At 43.3% G+C, this 18,948-nt stretch overlaps 1 protein-coding gene across 1 annotated transcript in view; it reads right to left on the bottom strand.

Annotated features, from left to right (window-relative positions):
• The window catches only part of LOC147678527 (vomeronasal type-2 receptor 26-like), a 194,644-nt gene that overhangs the window by 159,308 nt on the left and 16,388 nt on the right, over nucleotides 1-18,948 (bottom strand). Inside the window, exon 3 of the mRNA XM_086945672.1 lies at nucleotides 5,795-6,002. Within this exon, the coding sequence (XP_086801798.1) occupies nucleotides 5,795-6,002 (208 nt within the window). The remainder of the gene's footprint in view (nucleotides 1-5,794; nucleotides 6,003-18,948) is intronic.

The raw sequence follows: 18,948 nt of genomic DNA, 5'->3' as shown, positions 1-18,948 counted from the left end.
CAGCCCTACTTTTATACAGGTCAATCCTTTGTCTCAGGCACAGGGTGAGGGGAAAAACCAGACGCAGCTGGTTTGTGAGCACTCTTGATGTGCTCAGCCCCTCACTCTATTCACTGGCAGGGCTAGGGTCATCAGTCGCACCACAGGGGGCGGAGCCAGCATTGTGTGGGGAAAGCCCAGCCCTATTCAGGACCCAGGTGCACTCCTCCCCAGCCATCAGCTTGCTAATCTCCACACTCACCACCGGGCAGACCCATCATGACTCATGGAGCCTGGCATCCCAGCCAGCTTCAGCCAATCACACGCCAGCACCTTTACAGCACACGCACAGCCATGTCTAGAAGTGGCACTTCCCCACTAGACACATACATGCCGCATACATCATTGCGCAGCCTTCAATCTCACAAGTTCGCAAATACCAAATTCGAGCCTGCACTCCCCACGCATCAGGAATTAACCTGGACAAACACATTCCCCATGCATTCCTATGGGAGGGCAAGCCAGCCTCACTACACGCACGCACTTTACTCTGGGACACAGGGAAAAAGTGCGCAGAGACCAAAAATCACCAACACAGATCACATACTAAAAGCAAAAAGATTAGGGGTGAACCTGCCATAAGGGCCAAGTCCAACAGTCCCCATTTTATCACTCGTTATGCATCCATCCAGTAGATTGGTTGCCGAGGGAGAGCAGCCAATGGTTCTTGCTGCTTAACGTAATATGGTGTAGACTCGTAAAACTCATGGCCTTGCCCATGACATACAAACTATAGTTTTCTTAGAGACATACATACAGACAGATTGTTTGCTTACTCATATTTAATAACACTGGTGGGACCTGTTTATATTACCATATTTAGAAATTAGAAATTACACCACCTTTCTTATTCTTCATTTTAATATTGGTTTCCATTTTTCATGTAACAATATCAAACATGTCGTTTATGTCGATGTTAGCATTAGAACTAGTATAAGTAGTCACATATCTTCATTAGTAAGGTACTACCAGTGAAAATGGACTACTCGTTTTAGCTCACCCTGAAAAAAACAAGCTTGTCTCTTTAAGGTGAGCTCACATGATCCCATTAAACCAATTAGAAGCCTACCTATAAAAGGCGGCTACACACCAAGGTATCTGTGTCAGCGATACCGGCGTTAAGCCAGCTCTATGACGGAGGAAGATATAGGAGGTTTTCATTGCCCCTCAGATATTTCTGTGATAATAAAAAAATCTTGTTTCGGCTCCACGTCTTACAATGTCAATACTTTTGATAAACTGAGCCTCTGCTCTGTGTATGTTCCTCCATTTTAGATTGCACGCTTATCTAAGGAGTCATCACACGCCCTCCCGCTCGTGCATCTATTATTATAGAGCCGCATTCAAGACTGTGAAAGTAATAAACACCGCCCGCGTACTCTTTTCATTCGGAGTTGATCGCATCCCGCAGGTAATTGCACATAAAGAATTAACTTATTTTATAATGTCAATCTATTTATGTCGCAATCCCGTTTGACTTGTTATAATGCCCACACATTTAACATACTGAGTTTACGCTCTGATTTTATCTTCCCTTTTCAGAGCGTATGTTTAATTAACAAGTGAGCACACACCCTCCGGCCCGTTCATTTTTTGGCATAGAGCCGCGTTTGAGTCTGCAACTGCAACAAATATAATCTACGCGCTCTCTACGCTCGGAGACGGCTACGCCCCACAGGTATTACACACAGATAAATCACGGATGCTACAATGTTATCCAGTAATGGAGTTATTTTGCTCTATATTCTACTGTTTAGATACAGACTAACACTGCCACTGTTATATGTAGCTCATTTTTTCGGTTATATTTTTAGCCCAGCCATTCTAGGTTGTTTTCACGATGCATTTGACTTATATTATAACCGCATGGAGGTTTTTAGGATTAATCGGTGCTCGCTAAACTCCATACATTAAGGCTTTGAGCCTAGTCATGTTAATACGATTGTGTTTTCTATAATTCGTAAAAGAAACGACTGTGTCAGTTGGTACAATGAATACTGAGAAACATATACAGTAGGCAGCCCACTGCTAATATATTCCCACAAATATAATTTCGTTTGAAATATCAGTGAACATAGATATTCATAGTAACATCGTGATATTGGTAAATAACCACTGTTACCCATGTTTCTGTTACAGTTTTTAATATAGTGTAACCTCAAACCGATACAAGCAGCAATTCTCTTCAGCATCGGTATCCTCTCAACATGATTGCATTACAAAGCAGGTCACTATCATCTATCTATAGAAATTGAATTTGTCAGTATAGATCCCCAGTGGAGAAGTGTGGCTCAAAGGTTAGAGCGGCAGAGGGTTCAATTCTCGCCTCGGCGGGTCCTGGGCTCAACTTCCTCGGACCTGATAATTCTCGCCTTGGTGCCTATTCTAATCATGGGTCCCACTCTGCAACTCTGGGCAAAAGCTTGCTTAGTCTCCACAACGGCCCCAACAACGCTAGGATGCCTGGCTTCACCTTGGGGGTGCCCAGGAGTGGGCACTTCACAGGAAAAGGCCAGGAAGGGTTCCTCAGCGGTATTCGTACAAGTGCCGAGATGCCTCATGGGTGATTTGTGCGCTATACAAGTATCACACATTTACATTTACTATACACCACCACGTATTTCTTTATTCATAGAATATACCTGTTTCATAAAGATGATCCAGAATTTTGACGTGACTATCTAAACACATTCTGAGACATATGTACGCATAAGGAAGCAAGTTTCTTCTTCTTATATAGATCTCTGTTATTCCCTGTCCGTTCCTGAGATCCCTTACTTCTTCCTTTCATATCTTCCTTTTCTTATAAATTGACTTTGTGGATAGATTGTCATCATATGTCAGTAGAGTAACACAGAAACAAATATATAATGATGGCATCTTTCAGCTTTTTAGACTGTTTTCCTTCAATTCTTTTTACATCATGATAATGGAACACTTATACAACAGTAATTTCTTTCCTATGCTATTGTAAAATTCTGTTCAAATTGAGGCTGTTAAGCCATATGTTCATTCATGAATGTTTTGTCAAAGATTTTATATTATCTTGTATTTACAAGATTAGTTTAATATTTTCAAGAGTAGTTGTTAAAAAAAGTTGCAAAGATATAGCAATGTACCTTAGAATGAGTTCTAAATATTGTTTTAATTAATTTTAGATAGTTTGGTGGCAATAATTTCCTGACGAAGGCACTTCCAGTGCCGAAACGCGTGTCGAAGAAACCATCTCTACCAATATTCAATTGTCTTTTTTTTTAAAGATTTTATGATATGCATCAATGAAAGTCATTAGTTGATTTTTTTTAAGTATAATTGTATTTGTTGATACAATTAAAATGTATTGTTTTTTAATTCTTCTTTATTGAACTAATTTTCTACATTGCACATATTTTGCCTGGGAGTGTTTTTTTTCACTGTATGTTTTACCCTGTCCCAGGAATTGAATTAAATCACAGGGGGTCCTTGATATTGACCATTTTTTTTGTAGACCCATAAAAGACAATTTCTGCAGATCTGTTGAAGCCAATTTTACGTGGAATGTTGTGGGCCTTGGAAAATGCTTATAGTGTACCTTCACTCAGTGGAGGTAAAAGTCTGTCTCCCCACAAAAATAAGAGAATAGCTGAGAGTAATACATTTTTTGAGACACATAAGAGGTTTTTTGGTAATGGTACAGCATGCTACCCCACTGACTCTGTTACTAGCTTATGGACTGCATATCCTTTGTCTTGAGTGAATTATACATATACTGATCCCCCTGATTTTGTAGAGATAAAAGGAGTGTTTGAATCTGGTTATTCAGGACCACCAGAAACCATTGCAGGAGGGTTATCCTGGCTGTGATAACAACACCTATTATGATAATTTCTGTATGAAAGAACAGAATATAACATTAGTGGGTTGACATTATAAACAGTTGACGGTTCCCCGACATGAAGGATATATTCCTGCTTGCTGGCCTATTATTAATAGTACCGACACCTCATTGTACATCAATTGTTCAGGATTAGTGATGTATAAAGAGATCATCCCATTAGTAAAAGCAGATAATCCAAGTACAATTGGAATGAATACTCGGTATTCCTCAGTGGATTATGATGGGCCAATTTATGCACACCCAGGGTCTTATTTCCATGGCCCTTGAGCCACTTTTGCGTAGCTTTTCCCATGTTAAAAATGACGCAACAGTGGCGCAAGGGCCTTGTAAATAAACCTCCAGGGATTTTTCTTTTTGTCTAACAGGACTTACTCCAACGTTTCTAACGGAACAAATGATGTGGCTCTTGGGATGGTGTTGCCCTTGGGAGTACCTTGTAAATGTGCTAGACTTAAGGTGAAATGGGTGAAAAGAACGTTAACAAAGGAGTTTTGCGATGGGGTAACGGACATTGAAATTAACAATTATAGTAATAGTATTACTTTCAGATATATTATGCATTAGGTGGAACGGCCATGGCAAGAGGTGAAAAGGCCCAAGAGTATTTTGTAGGTAATTTGCAAATATTGTCCAATACAACTGTGGCAGCTCTGTGTGACATCACCACTCAGTTAGAAAGAATGCAGATTTATTCCAAGCAGACTAGATATGCTGTGGATTTTATTTTGGCTAAGAATGGTGGTGTGTGCGCAGTAGTTGCCAACCAGTGCCTGGACGGGATAATAAAGTTGGGAAGAATATTACTAACCATATATTAGATATACTAGGAAATGTCAAGGGCATGGAAAGCGGAAATTGGAACTGGTCGCTCCATGGAGGTTGGGGTTGGATTATTGAGAAAGTGATTTACCTTATTGCTGTATTGGTGTTTTGTTGTGTTCTTGTTTAATGCCTGCCTGTGTGTTGGACCTATTGTACCAGCCGTCTTACACCCAAAAGACAAATGTCGATTCATGACACCAATGCTGCAATTATGGGCCAAAAGGAAATTGTTGCTGACCTCTTGCAGATAGATGAGGGCATTTTCGAGACTTCTACCCTACTTACAGTTTGCCTTCCAGATACTGAGAGTATAGAATGTTCATAAACAGTTCTCTTCATGACTGTATTTTCCTTATTGATTGAGATAAAATGTGTTAGCTCATGCTAAAAGGAGGGTCTATTGAAATGTAATTGCTTCTGCTTGCGCGGTATTCTATGTATTCTATGTATAGTTAGCATTCGATGCACCATTTTAGGTTGAGACGCCATTTTGAATCATAATTGAAACTGATCCTTAGCTATTTCTGAGAAATGGCCTCTGCGAAGTTGCATTTCTCCGGGGCCGAGTTTTTGCTTCAGTAATGAACACATTATTCTTATTAGTGCATTCCTTTCCCACTAGATACAGGCCTCCTCCCACTAGTCTGGAGATGGGTTTGTTTGCAGCAGCCTTGGACCTCATAACTTTGTAAGATAGGAGTGCTGAGATTGTTAGAGCTCTAGTTTCTATTGCTTTACAGCACCTGCTTGGAAAATTCCACTATGGGCGTGTTCTAGCCCAGTTTTGAAAAGTACTAAATGTATCTCTAAGCTTGTGGACTTTAGTCCCACTGCAGCACTCCTTGAGACTGGGTAGACCGGGCTCTGCTCTGAGTGTACTCTGAATACACTCTGAATACACAGATAATGGTTTGTATTCTCTACTGTCTAACCAACTTTGGTGTGGAAGACTGAGAGGTAGTCATGAGTGACCCGGGTGACCCTAATCGGGCCACATCTTCAGGGAGGGATGCCTGAATCATCCCAACTCTTTTCTTAGGATATTTAAGGGCTTACCTGAAGGTGGGGCCGTTGATTCGTCGTGGGACACGATTCAATTCAGACACCACTTCAACTTTGATGGTCTGGGCACTCTGGACGTCTCTGGACTTCACGCTGGGCATCAAGACTGCAACCGGGAGGACGCCTGCTGCCCTTGACCTCTTTGCTCTGCTTGTCTGTTGCAACGTCCATGCCTGTGCACTACACATGAACCTTCCAAGGTCTGTGGGCATCAAAGACACCTGAAGGAATCTCCTTTGAACTGAAGTAGTCACTTTCCTCCATATGCAGGCACCACATCTAAGCTGACCGGTCTGCTGATTCTAATGTTCCTCCAGACTCTGAAAGGCTCTGCAGCACAGGTGGTGGTTCTCCACATCCCTTGAGGCCTGCCCTGTCCTCTCACCAAGTTTGAGGCCAGTTTCCCTTGTCAGACCTGCAGGATCCGTACCCCTGTGCACTGCATCGACTTGTTGTTGCAAAGGCTTGATGGCTTTCTTCCAACAAGGTCTTGGCGTTCTAGTAGCCCCAACCTCAAGCGTTTCCAGTGAAAAAGATCTTTGTCTTCACCACATCCCTTACATTGTAGGCCTGCATCTTTGGTGAGCTGCTCGAGGTCCTCTGCAACTCCAGTGCCTCTTGGCTGTGGATCCTCTTGTGGAGCACTTTTGTCCTGCCCTGACTCCCCTGCTTGGTGTGAGTGTTCTGGACCTTGCTTGTCCTAATATTGCAACTTCTTCTTCTTCCTTGTTGGTAGCAGTTGCCAAGGTTTGTTGGTGCTCCCGCCTGACACTACCCCCTCAACTCTCGACATCCGATGTAGGATAGCTCGTGTACAGCTCCTGATCTTCCACAGCATTGCCTGGTCCACACAGCTGCAGTTCCAAGGTCACCATCAGTTCTCCTTCAACACCTGACACCGGCGGGCATTTGTCTTCTGTGCCTCCTGGTCACTCCTGAGTGGCATAGACACTGTCCTCACTGCTTGCAGGTTCTTCACATCTTGAATCCACCTTTGGATTCCATCGGAGACTTTCACCTTTCAAAGCAGTGGCAGCTTCCTGAAGTCCTCCACTGAACTTAATGGCAGTTTCCGATGCCACTTCACACCGATGCACCTGGCTCCCCTGGTACAGGTAACCTGGTTCCTATGGTATCCACAGGTGTAGTGGCTCTCCAACCTTCTGTCTTCCAAGGGGTTTCTTCATGGGCTGCTGGTCCCGATTGGAACTTTGGTTCGCCACTCGTAACGTCTCCTCATGGGTCACCTCTGTCGATCATATGGCCCTCACCCTTTTGGATCACGCTCCTGTGCAATTACGTTTGAGTACCCATCATCCATATGCCATATGTTTGCTTGGAAACTACCCCTGAATGAGCTCCGTGATTGAAGTCTTCTTTGAAGATGTCCATACCACCATAGTTAATTATTTTTTTAGCTCAATGTTGAATCAGTGGAGTCCCCCTCTACCCTCCGGGAGGGTTTCAGGGTTGTTATCCGGGGTGAGTGCATCTCTAAACAGTCCGGTGTGCTGCGCTTGTTTCGTGGTACACTTGAGCACTTTGAAACTGAAATTAAAGCTCTTGACCTTCAACAATCCCTCGATCCACAACCTGAAACCCTGGCACAGATCCGAGGGAAACTCTCCGAATTCCACGAGGAGGCGGACAGAGAACTTGTGTTTTTAGGTAAGATGGCAAAGGCTCGGCAATATGGTGAGGGCTATTGCCCTGGCAAGACCCTGGCCAACCCGCTCCGATCCCCGCATGCATCCTTTTATATTGCTGCTCTACAGGACGGGCCTTCCACCAGAACCACCTCCCCTTCAGAAATTACTTCCCATTTTTCTGCCTTTCATAGCCAACTATACTTTGCTGGCGTGGCACCATCTTGTGAGACTCTTGATCAATATTTCAATGCCATTGAGCTCCTATGGCTGGGTAATGAGCACCAGGAATACCTGGATGAGCCGTTCACCCAAGAGGAGATTGCTGCCGTTATCTCCAGGCTCGCTAGGGACAAGGCCCCCAGATCTGATGGCCTCACCTAGCCTTTTATAAACAGTATGCCCCTCTCCTGGTCCCACATCTTGCCGCCATGTATAATGATTCCCTCGAGCAAGGGTTCTTCCCTTCTTCTCTTCATGAAACACATGCTCACTCTACTAATTAAGCTTGACAAATCCCTTGAGCGGTGCGATTTGTATGGCCCGTTTCCCTCATTAACATTGATAATAAAATCTATGCCAAACTACTCGCCACTCGACCTTTTCTTTTAAAGCCGCTCATAGCACGTCCAGACCAATCCGGCTTTTGTACTAGACTCGCCACGTCCCATAATTTCTGCACCATCTTTGCTGTTCTTCATCAGATTAACCCCTCTCTTCCTGCAGTTGCGGCACATCTAAATGCCACTAAGGCCTGTGACACCTTAGAATGGCCTTTTCTCTTCTATCTTCTGCCCTGGGTGGGCTTCAGTTCAGATTTTGTGCATAAATTTCAGCTTTTATGCACCCTTCCTGCAGCCCGCATCAGGATCAATGGGCAAGTGACGGAGCCATTGTCCATTTCGAGAGGCACCAGGCAGGGGTGTCCCCTTTCCCCCTTACTTTTTGCCATTGCTATGGAAACCCTCACCGCCCGACTTCGACAAGATCACACTCAACGTTGCATTGGCTTTGCGGCCCGCACCCTGGTTGTATTCATTTACGTGGACGATGTCACCCTCTATATTCGCAATATACAATACAATCTCGGCCCTATGACGAGGGAGGTCATGCGGTTCTGTGGCCTTTCCACCGTCCAAGTTAACTGGAATAAGTCAGTTATTTTCCCCTCACTGAAGCTACTAAGCCTTTTACTCGTGACGTCCCATTCGTCTGGGAGTCTGACCCCATCAGGTACCTCGGTATCTGGCTAAGTCAGGAAGTGGACTAACTCTGGCAATCGAATTTCGGCTGTGCTGTCGACTGGCTTGAGTCCAAACTACCTGTGTGGCAAAAACTTCCCTTGTCGCTCGCTGGACGAATTGCTATTGCCAAAATGGTAGTTCTTCTGAATTTTAAATATCTCTTTTTAAATGTCGCTCTCCCACTTACCTCGCTTTTTTTTCTCGCAAATTACAGTCACACATCATTGCTTTGGTCTGGGCTGGCCGTCAACACAGAATTGCTTATAATGTTCTTACACTTCCCCTGTCCCTCTGTGGCATGGGCGCTCCTGACTTTAGACTGAATGCGCTCTGCACCCAAGCCAGTATACTCCACTTCTGGCTGCACCCCAACCCCATGTTGCTGTTGAGGCTGACCTTGCCTCTCCTTGGCCTCTCCAGACTGCACTTTTCATAGCACCTACGTCCCCACGCGGCAAGGTTGATACGGTGGAGTGTGGGCAGTTCCATACTTTACGCTCCAACCATGCACCTGGCCTGCAATCCAGTTTTTCCCCCCTACAGGCATCTGGCATGGCTAAGCATGCTGCGTTCGTAGGCCTTACCACCTTCGCTGATATCTACCCTAGCGACTCCTTCTTTCCCCTTCCTGTGGATGCGGGCCACTGGATCAACTTCTTTATTATCAGATTTGTGCTACTTGTAAGGATATCCACCCCACATTTCCTCGGGCCCCCCCTGGTGCTGACTGCCCTTGAGGAAGTCCATACCTCTAGCCCATTTTAGAAAATGGTTACCCGCCTCTATGCTTTATCGCTTGCTGCCTCCCCTGCCAGCACTGATAGGGCTCGCACCACTTGGAGCATGGACCTTGGCCGTGACGTACCCCAGGATATCTGTTTGTATTGCAGTAATCAAATCAAGCGCTTGTATCCTAACAATCGCCTGTGGCTCATACATTTTAAACATATGCTTAGGTTATACCGCAGTCCTGTTTCACTCCATAGAATCTGGCTCCTCAACACTGATAGATGCATACGTTGCTGTGCCCCAGCTGCTGATTTCTCACATTTGGCCTGGCTGTGTCCTAGTGTCTCTACCTACTGGCTAGCTGTGTGTGAGACCATAGGCGACATTACGCTAGAGCACCTTGCTCCGGATCCTTTGGTGTATCTCCTTGGTTATGTCAAGCATGTTTCCAATGCCAATCGTAAACTCACTGCCATGCTTCTGGTCCTAGCCAGGCGTAGAGTGTCTCTTCATTGGGGACGGAAACCAGCGCCCACAATCACTGGTTGGCTGGATGATGCTGCCCACTCTCAAACGGTACTGGGCAGATTCTGGGACTTAATGCATGACTCTAGCCGACCTCCTGACATTTGGGCCCCCCTTGTCTCTTATTTGCATTGTATGCGGGCCACTGACAGTTCCACACCCGGCTCTCCCACTGGAGATGTTTCACTCATTAACGGTGGCATTGCTACTGAGCCTCCCCCGCATTCCTCGCTTTGCAGCCCTCTCAGCGTCTCACTTTAATTTCCATACAGTATTTTTAATTATGAAGGTACCTTGCTTTGATCCGTGTTTCTTTTTCCTAGGTTATGTTGTGAAGGAATGATGTAACCCAGTGACATGCTGACGTGCTATCATTTATTTTTATGTAGTGCCCTTTTCTTTGGAAAATCAATAAACAAAGATTTTTAGAAAAAGGATAGGAGATTGCACCTGTGCTCTGTCCAGTGGTGATGGACCTGCCCTAACCTCCATATCTGTGTCTGGGAAAGTGGGCAGACATCACCATCACCAGCGCTCCAACGGCAGGAGTAGGGGTGGTCTTCCTGGACTGCTCCGATGGATGACAGAATATGGGGTGCCTGAGTGGAACCAACCCCATGGAAAGAAACCACCCCCAAACAAAAAGGAACACTGCACAGCATGAGGCTGCATGGCAAAAACCACAAAGAAATAGAAAGGCTGTAGTTATCCCCGAAGCAGTGGAAGAGGTGTTCATCCAATTTTCACCGCTCTGGAGGAGCGCCCCATAATGCCTTGCAGGGCTTGAAGTTGACAAAGCATTTCTGCCACTTGTAAGAGCCCCCAGATAGTTAGCCATTAACGTGGGAACAACTGCACAGGGGAGCTTCAGAAGTGCCTCAGCTCCCTCCTAAAGAGGCCCAAAGGATATTAAAAAGTACTGACCCAAAGTCTACAGGGTCCAAAAAGGGAGGACCAACGCAGGATTTTGCTTTTTTAAACACTTTCCAGGCTGGAGGATTTTCTCTACAGATGGTAGAGCTGTGCGCCATAAGGGCCACGTCCGTGGCTGTAGTTATTGTGGGCGGAAGGTGTTCAAACAGAATGTACATGGTGTGTAATGCATCTAGGAGCAGAGGTTTCTGATTACATGTTCTGTGAACCAAATGTGAACATGTTTCGAAAAATCTACTTGCCCTCTCACTACGGCAAGCTATTTTTAGGTCTTACTGGTCTGTTCTGGCGAACTGACAAAGAACAGTTGTTCTGTTCACTTACAAAGTGAATAAGTAGTAAAGATGCTTCAAATCTTGTTTTTATCTTCTCACATTTACTCTGAGTCAAAGAACGAAAAGTAGAGGATTTTGTATAGTGAACTGTCCAAAAAACGTGATGTACAAAGTGGAAAGGAAAGGCCGTTGGATGTCTGGTTTCTTTTCTAACACACAACATTTAAATTTGTAAATATCTAAGAAGTGGATTGTACAGAAATTTCAGAAACAAGATTTTATTAGAATGAAAACAAATGTTGGTGATATGCAAATGATGATCATTTTTGCTGAAACCCAATTTCCAAAGATTAATGCTTATATGCTGTGTATTTGTACCTGTAAAACTACTTGTTTGTTTGAATGTTTGTGGCCATTTCAATGGCAATGTACTGTATGTAAATGCCAGTGTGGTACCACATCATGCTTTACTATGATATCTGTCAAAAGTGAGTTTTTACAAATGGAATGGGCCACAGAACAAGCCACAGTAGAAAAAAGCACTTTGTGCACATCCATGCACTTTGTGCTAGGCACCATGCGGTGGCTGGCACTTGGTGCATGTCTGTGCATGCATGTGTATGGGGGCACTACATGAACCCCCAGTACCATTTAGCAGTAACCCATAGGGGATGGGGCCCTGCTTTGGGGCCCCAAAGTCTGTTTCTTTCTGACTTTTAATAGCGGGGGGAGTGCCATAAATAGGTAGTTGGAAAAGGACATCCTAACCCCTGTGGCAGTGCCTGTGCAGGTGCCATCTTTATTGTAGGGATAGGATTCTGACTGCAACCCTGATGATATTTTGTCGGAGGCTGCAGTTTCTTCCCCTGACCTCTGTGGTCTGGCAGCTTGCATCAAAATTCGACAGTCGGACCAATGGCTTGAATGTTGGGTGGATCTCCACCGAAGGCCTGTTGGTGGCAATCTGCCCGACATTTTAATGAGACCCATAGTTTAATAAAACATTACCAAAATAGTATACAAAAATGCAACCCTACAAACTACTGAAAAACATTAACAGTAATACATCTAAATACACAACAAACAACACTACACCTACCTTTTGGACCTCCAACCTTGATCAGCTATCCTCAAAATCTTTAAAAAAAACTCCCCTAAAAAGGACTTCCCTCTTTCATTGAACAGCAGCAACTTACCATGACATGGTTCTGAGAAAATGAACTAAAAATAACATAACCATATTACAAAATAGAAGGCAGAGGTAAAAAAAAAATTGCTGCTAAATTAAATTAAAAAAAAACATTTTATAAACTACTAAACATATAAGATAGGTCAGAATATGGTATAAAAGTTTAAAAACCAGAAAGTATAAATTGAGTAATAGTATGAAATATATACAATTCTTTACTGTACTTAAAAACATGAAATAAAATTATATTGAAAATATGTATATTAAAAAAGATAAGAAATGTTAAACTGTTAAACAATGTAAAATAAAATGCAATCAAATACTATGTATATTCAGTTTTTTTTTTTAAATAAATATAAAAAAGTTACATTTATTTCACTTGATCCAAATGTTTGTTTTTGACATGCAATAAAAATAAGTAATTATGTCAAAATATACAATAAATATAATTTGAAATAAATGTGTAACGTCTTTATGACATAAAACAATGCAGATATTAATATTATTGTATGCAAATATATAACAACTGTTCTTAGTTATATTTCTGTCAACCAACAATAGTGATAAAATAGGGCAAACTGTTTCTACAATGTACAAATACAAGTAAAATATTTTGACCTTAAAGTGGTGACATTTACCATTCCCACTCAATCTGGGTTTCGTGCGAATTACAGCAGTGGTGACATTTACCATTCCCACTCAATCTGGGTTTCGTGCGAATTACAGCACAGAGACCGCGCTACTTGAAGTCACCACCGCCATTAGAGAGGTATTGGATACTGGAGGAAAGGCCATGTTGGTCATGTTGGACCTGTCGGCGGCGTTCGACACCGTTCCCCATGATACCCTCCTAATACGACTCTGGGATTGTGGTCTCCGGGGGACGGTGTGGAACTGGCTTAAATCATTTCTAGCCAGCCGTCGGCAAACGGTCTGGGCGCCACCTCACTCCGCAGCTATGGCACCTCTGGAAGTGGGGGTCCCTCAGGGGTCTATTCTTAGTCCCCTGCTCTTCAACATCTTCCTGGCCCCCCTTGCAGAGGTTGCGGAGTCGTTTGGCGCTCAGATCGTGTCTTACGCTGACGACACCCAGCTCTTGTTTACATATAACAAGAATGAGGTGTTCGATGGGATCCGCATCAGAAGCTGCCTAGAAGCAGTATTTGATTGGTTCAGACGACACGGCTTAAAATGCAACTCCGATAAGTCGGAGCTGCTCTTTTTTGGTTGTGCCTCTGAGCCAAATTGGAAAAGTTGGTGGCCACAAGATTTGTTTCCACCTGCAAACGCAAGTACCAAGGCCAAAAATCTAGGTATCATTGTTGACAATGATTTAACCTTTGGGCCTCAAATATCCTGTCTTTCGGGGAAATGTTTCGGGATCCTTCGGATGCTCAGGAAATTTCTCCCGTTGATTTCGATTAACCATCGAAGGGTCATTGTTCAAGCACTGGTTGGTTCGCGTTTAGACTACGCCAATGCCCTTTATCTAGGACTCCCTAAATACCTCGTGAGGAGACTTCAAGTTGTCCAAAATTCAGCTGCCAGGGCTATTTATGGACTCCCTAGACGAGCTAGTGCCTCTGACTTGTTAAAGGAACTGCACTGGCTTCCTATAGCCAAAAGGGTCCTCTTCAAAAGTCTGACGCTGACCTACAAGGCCCTTCATGACTCAGGCCCTAGGTATATCAGGAAACGTCTTGTTTTCTACAAACCGAATAGAGCCTTGCGATCTGCCTCCTTGTCCAAAATGGTCGTTCCGTCCATTAAGCGAACCAGACAAGGTGGGCGCTCGTTTCATTACCTGGCCCCCTGTGCCTGGAATGAGCTTCCCCTTTCTCTCAGACAGTCCCCTAGTCTAATGTCTTTCAGAAAGGCTCTAAAAACCTGGCTCTTTACCAGATAACTCCGCCGTTCCTTATGTTTTGCAGTTATGTCGTCTTTCCCTAAGGACTTCTTCGCCAAAGCGCCGGGACACTCCTACTGGAGTAGCCGTTGCGCTATAGAAGAATCCGATAACATAACATAACATAACAATCCAATCATACTGGCAGAAGGTGCTGGACCCTAAAGGTTACATTTACTATTCCCACTTCAATGCAAACCAAACTGGGAAAAGTGGTGGACAGTAAAGAGGTTTAATTTACTATTTCCACTTCAATCTAAATGAATTTGGGGAGTGAGTTGGACACTAAAGGGATGTCATTTACTATTCCCACCCCAAACTAAATCAATTTGGGGTAAGCATTGGACACTAAATGGGTGACATTTCATATTACCACCCCCAATCTAAACAAATTGGGAAGATATTGGACACTAAAGGGGCTATTTTACTATTCCCACTCCAATCTAAACCAATTTGTGAAAGGCATTGGAAACTAAAGGGGTGACATTTACTATTCCCACTCCAATAAAAATCAATTTGTAGAAAGTGTTGAACACTAAAGGAGTGACATTTACTGTTCCCACACACGTCTAGTTAAATGTAGGGAATACATTTGGCACTAAAGAGGTAACATTTTCTATTCCCATTGCAATCTAAACCAAGTTAAGTAAGGTGTTGGACACTAAACGGGTGACATTTGCTATTCCCACTCCTATCCAAACCAATTTGGGGAAGGTGTTGTAAACTAACAGCGTGACATTTACTATTTCCAATCAAATCTAAATGAATTTGAGGAAGGCATTGGACACTTAGGCCCCCATTAGGATGGCGGGCGGACTTTGCCCGCCCACTACCCTTGTGGAAAACGGGGCCGCCGCTCAGCTCGCGACATTAGGATGCGCTCACCACAGTGGCGGGCGCATCATGCATTCTTAACATTGTGGCGGGCAGTGCTCTCAGCCCTGCCCGCCACAATGCTAAGAATGCATGTATGCATTTGCATACACAAAGCGGCAGGCACCGCGCGGTGCCTGCCGCATTGCGTATGCAAATGCCATGTGCACCCCCCACACCCCTTCACCATGGGGGCCCGCAGGGGGCCCCCAAGGTGAAGACTGCATGCCTTTCCGTGGCGGCATTGCTGCCACGGAAAGGCATCAGATCGGGCCCATTGTAAAATGTCTGGCGGTGTCAAACTGACACTGCCACCATATCAAACCGTTTCCGCCCCGGCCGCAAGGCGACCGAGGCAGAAAAGCAGCAGACGGTCTTTCCGTCCGACGCTGTCCCCCGCCATACTAATATGGCAGGGGTGCATTGAGGAGAGGATGTTGGGCGGATTACCCCCGCCAGGCCGGCGGTGGCTACCGCCAGCCTGGCGGGGGCAATCCGCCCGACATCCTAATGGGCCCCTTAATTGGAAACATTTATAATCTATAATTTAAACTTATTTTTTTGCAACATTTAAAACTATTTAAGATTTTACAAAAAAAACTCAAAATATTTAAAATCAATAAAAATGTCAGTAGATATTTAGATTCTTGATTTTAGGGTGTTTACAATTAATATGCAAATTACCTAAAATGAAAGCAAAAATTTATGATAATATGATAATACATACTATTACAAAATCAAGTTACTACATCAAAATGATTAATTTGCTTATCTTCTAAATTGATGACATATATTTTAATTAAATATATATATATACATATATATATATATATATTCAAAAATTTCACCATGCTAACCCTCTAAAAACCCAATGTCTCACTACTACAAAAAATTTAATAATTAATTATTTAAATAAAAACAACGAAATATACACATTTTAACAATTTCATGATTACAAAAAACTTACTAAAATATACAATAAAATAACCTACAATAAATGAAATATTAATTCATACTTACAAATGATATTACATACAACGGTATTTGCTACATCACTATTTTTACAATGATATTAAAAACAACCATCTCCAATCCTTATAGAGTAACATTACCCATCACACCATCCCAGACTCTTTGTGACGCACTCAATACCTATTTCATTGACAAAATCAAGCCTATTAAACTGAGCATCCCCACTAGGTGCCTCTCAAACAGGAACAACCCAGATGGCATGAACCCTTTCACCTTATCTTCACTCCTGGAAATCAATAGGATTACCTTATGGACCTACTGATGAAAGTAAAATCGGATTCTCCAAATTACCCTTGCCCCCCCCCCCAAATTCTTAAAAACAGTTCTCTCCATCATCCTGGAGCCAATCTCGTTCTTCTTCAATAAGTCCCTCAATTCTGAAAATGATCCCAACGCATTCAAGGTAACATTAGCGGTACACCTCCAGGAACAACAAGGTAAAGATCCTCTCTCCTTGAAAAATTACCGCTCAATATACCTCATACCTTATCTAGCAAAAAGTACTAGAATCACATGTGTCACATAACCTCTGCACCTTCATAGAGAACTTCAAATTTCTGGGCCCATGTCAGGCCAGCTTCCACCCAGCTCATGTCACAGAAGCATTCATCCTCTCGGTAATGGACAGCATACGAGCGGAAAGTGCCAACGGATCTACCCAGGCACTGGTGCTACTCAATCTGTCTGCTGCTTTCGACATGACAAAGCATGCCGAAGCCACTGTGATGAGGGGCCTGGCACTCAATTTGATCATCTCCTTCTTAAAAGACCACTTCCAGCTCATTCGCCTGACTCTGTTTATCTCATCTGAAGTCAATTTAGATTCTGGAGACCCCCAGGGATATTCTTTATCCCCCCTTTATCTCTTTAGTAAATGCATTCGGTCCCCTAGTCCACATGCTCAAAAAAATGAACTGTACAATTTACAACAATGCAGATGACATACAATGACTCTTCAAATTAGATAATTCCTCCAAATCTGAAGACCATTTGAAGCCACAATGCTGTTCATCCAAAACTAGATGAACAGCAACTACTTGAAATTAAACACCAATAAAACAGAAGTTATTATCATCAAAAATAAGCTGAAATACTGGACCAAATCACCTTGGCCACTCAAGTTGAGAGCTCCATCCAACCCTAAAAAATCAGTAAAAAGTATTGTGGTGACCATTGATGCTGAACTATACATGAAGCCACAAATCTGCTCAGTAATCTTTTCATTACTAAATTTCTCAGGGCTGATTCCCTTGTCTAAGCTGTCATTGCCTTCGTCCTTTCAAGGATATATTAATCCAACTTCCTATATCTTGGCTTGACCAAATGCCTCGTCAAAAGCCTCAGAATTGTACAGAACTAGGCAGCCCATTTATTTTAGAAATAGCTTAAATTATGCCACATCACCCCCTTGAAGAAAGAACTCCATTGACTGCTTGTAAAACAAATAAAAACCTTCAAAGTGGGCTGCATCATTTTCAAATCACTCCACAACAAAAGGCCCACATTCATTATATTCAGAATCCAGAAATCCACTCTTATATATTCATTATGCTCTGCTCGCAATAACATATCAGTTCCAAATTTCAAGAAATCGTTAAAAATTGGCTATTTAGAAAAGCATACAAATAACACTCTGTCTATTCATATTTCTCCTCCTACTCCCCTTCTAGTGCCATGAAACCGATAGGTGTACACATGCTTTATAAACTTCATAAGCATAACATAACTAAAACCAATACTTTTACCTCCTATATCCTACGACAATATTTTTGATTTCTCTATATTCTTGACATGATATTTTTGTATCACAATATTTTTTTCACATTGTTCTGTCCAAACACTGTTAAATACATATCTTGAATCTACCATCAACAATATCGTATGAACTTGCAAAACATGCAGATACGAAAAAAAACAATTGATGGACAGAATGCAGAACAATATCATACATTCACCACATTACAGAGATCTGGATCTAAATCCATTGTGTTTATGCTCACCATGCCATTCCAGTTTGAAGCCAGTCATATGCAGATCAGTCTTGACCCTGTGCCCAATGGGAACAGCCAAGCCCGAACTGCCAGGCCAGGTCCTCCCTTGACTGGAAACAAGCATCCTAAGACCTGCTTTAGGGTTTCACCCCTCTTCAGCCACGATAGCTTGACTCCAGTCGCATGGAGCACGAAACCAACATCTGGGCATACCCGTCCCACTCGGGGTGACAAATGCAAAGAAAACAATTGATGGAAAGAATGTAGAACAATGTCATACATTCACCCCAGTACAGAGATCTGGGCCTAAATCCATCATTGTTTTGCTTACCATGACATTCCAGTTTGAACCCAGCCATAAGTAAATCAGTCTTGACCCTGTGCCCAATAGGAACAGTCCAGCCCAAACTGCCAGGCCAGGTCCTCCCAGGAATGGAAACCAGCATCCTAGGACCAGTTTCGGGGTTTCACCCCTCTTCAGCCAAGATAGTTTGACTCCAGTTGCATGGAGAGCACGGGACCCACTTCGGGGCATAGCCGTCCCACTCGACAGTTCGAGCTGGACTGTTCCAACAGGGAACAGGGTCAAGACTGATTTGCATATGGGTGGGTCCAAACTGGGGTGGTGTGGTGAGCAAAAGAATGATGGATTAAACCCAGATCTTTGTGACTGGGGGTGAATGTTTGCATTGTCCAGCATTCTGTCTTTTGCATATGCAAAACATGAAGAGAAGAATTGTTAAATTCCAAACAGTAGGGCAAAGTCTTTAGTCCATTCAGTGAGCTAGCACCGTTTGTTTATCTT

This window comes from Lissotriton vulgaris, chromosome 12 (assembly GCF_964263255.1).
Source record: "Lissotriton vulgaris chromosome 12, aLisVul1.2, whole genome shotgun sequence".
NCBI lineage: Eukaryota > Metazoa > Chordata > Amphibia > Caudata > Salamandridae > Lissotriton > Lissotriton vulgaris.
The sequence above is the reverse complement of the archived record's forward strand: the minus strand, read 5'-3'. Positions and strand labels throughout refer to the sequence as shown.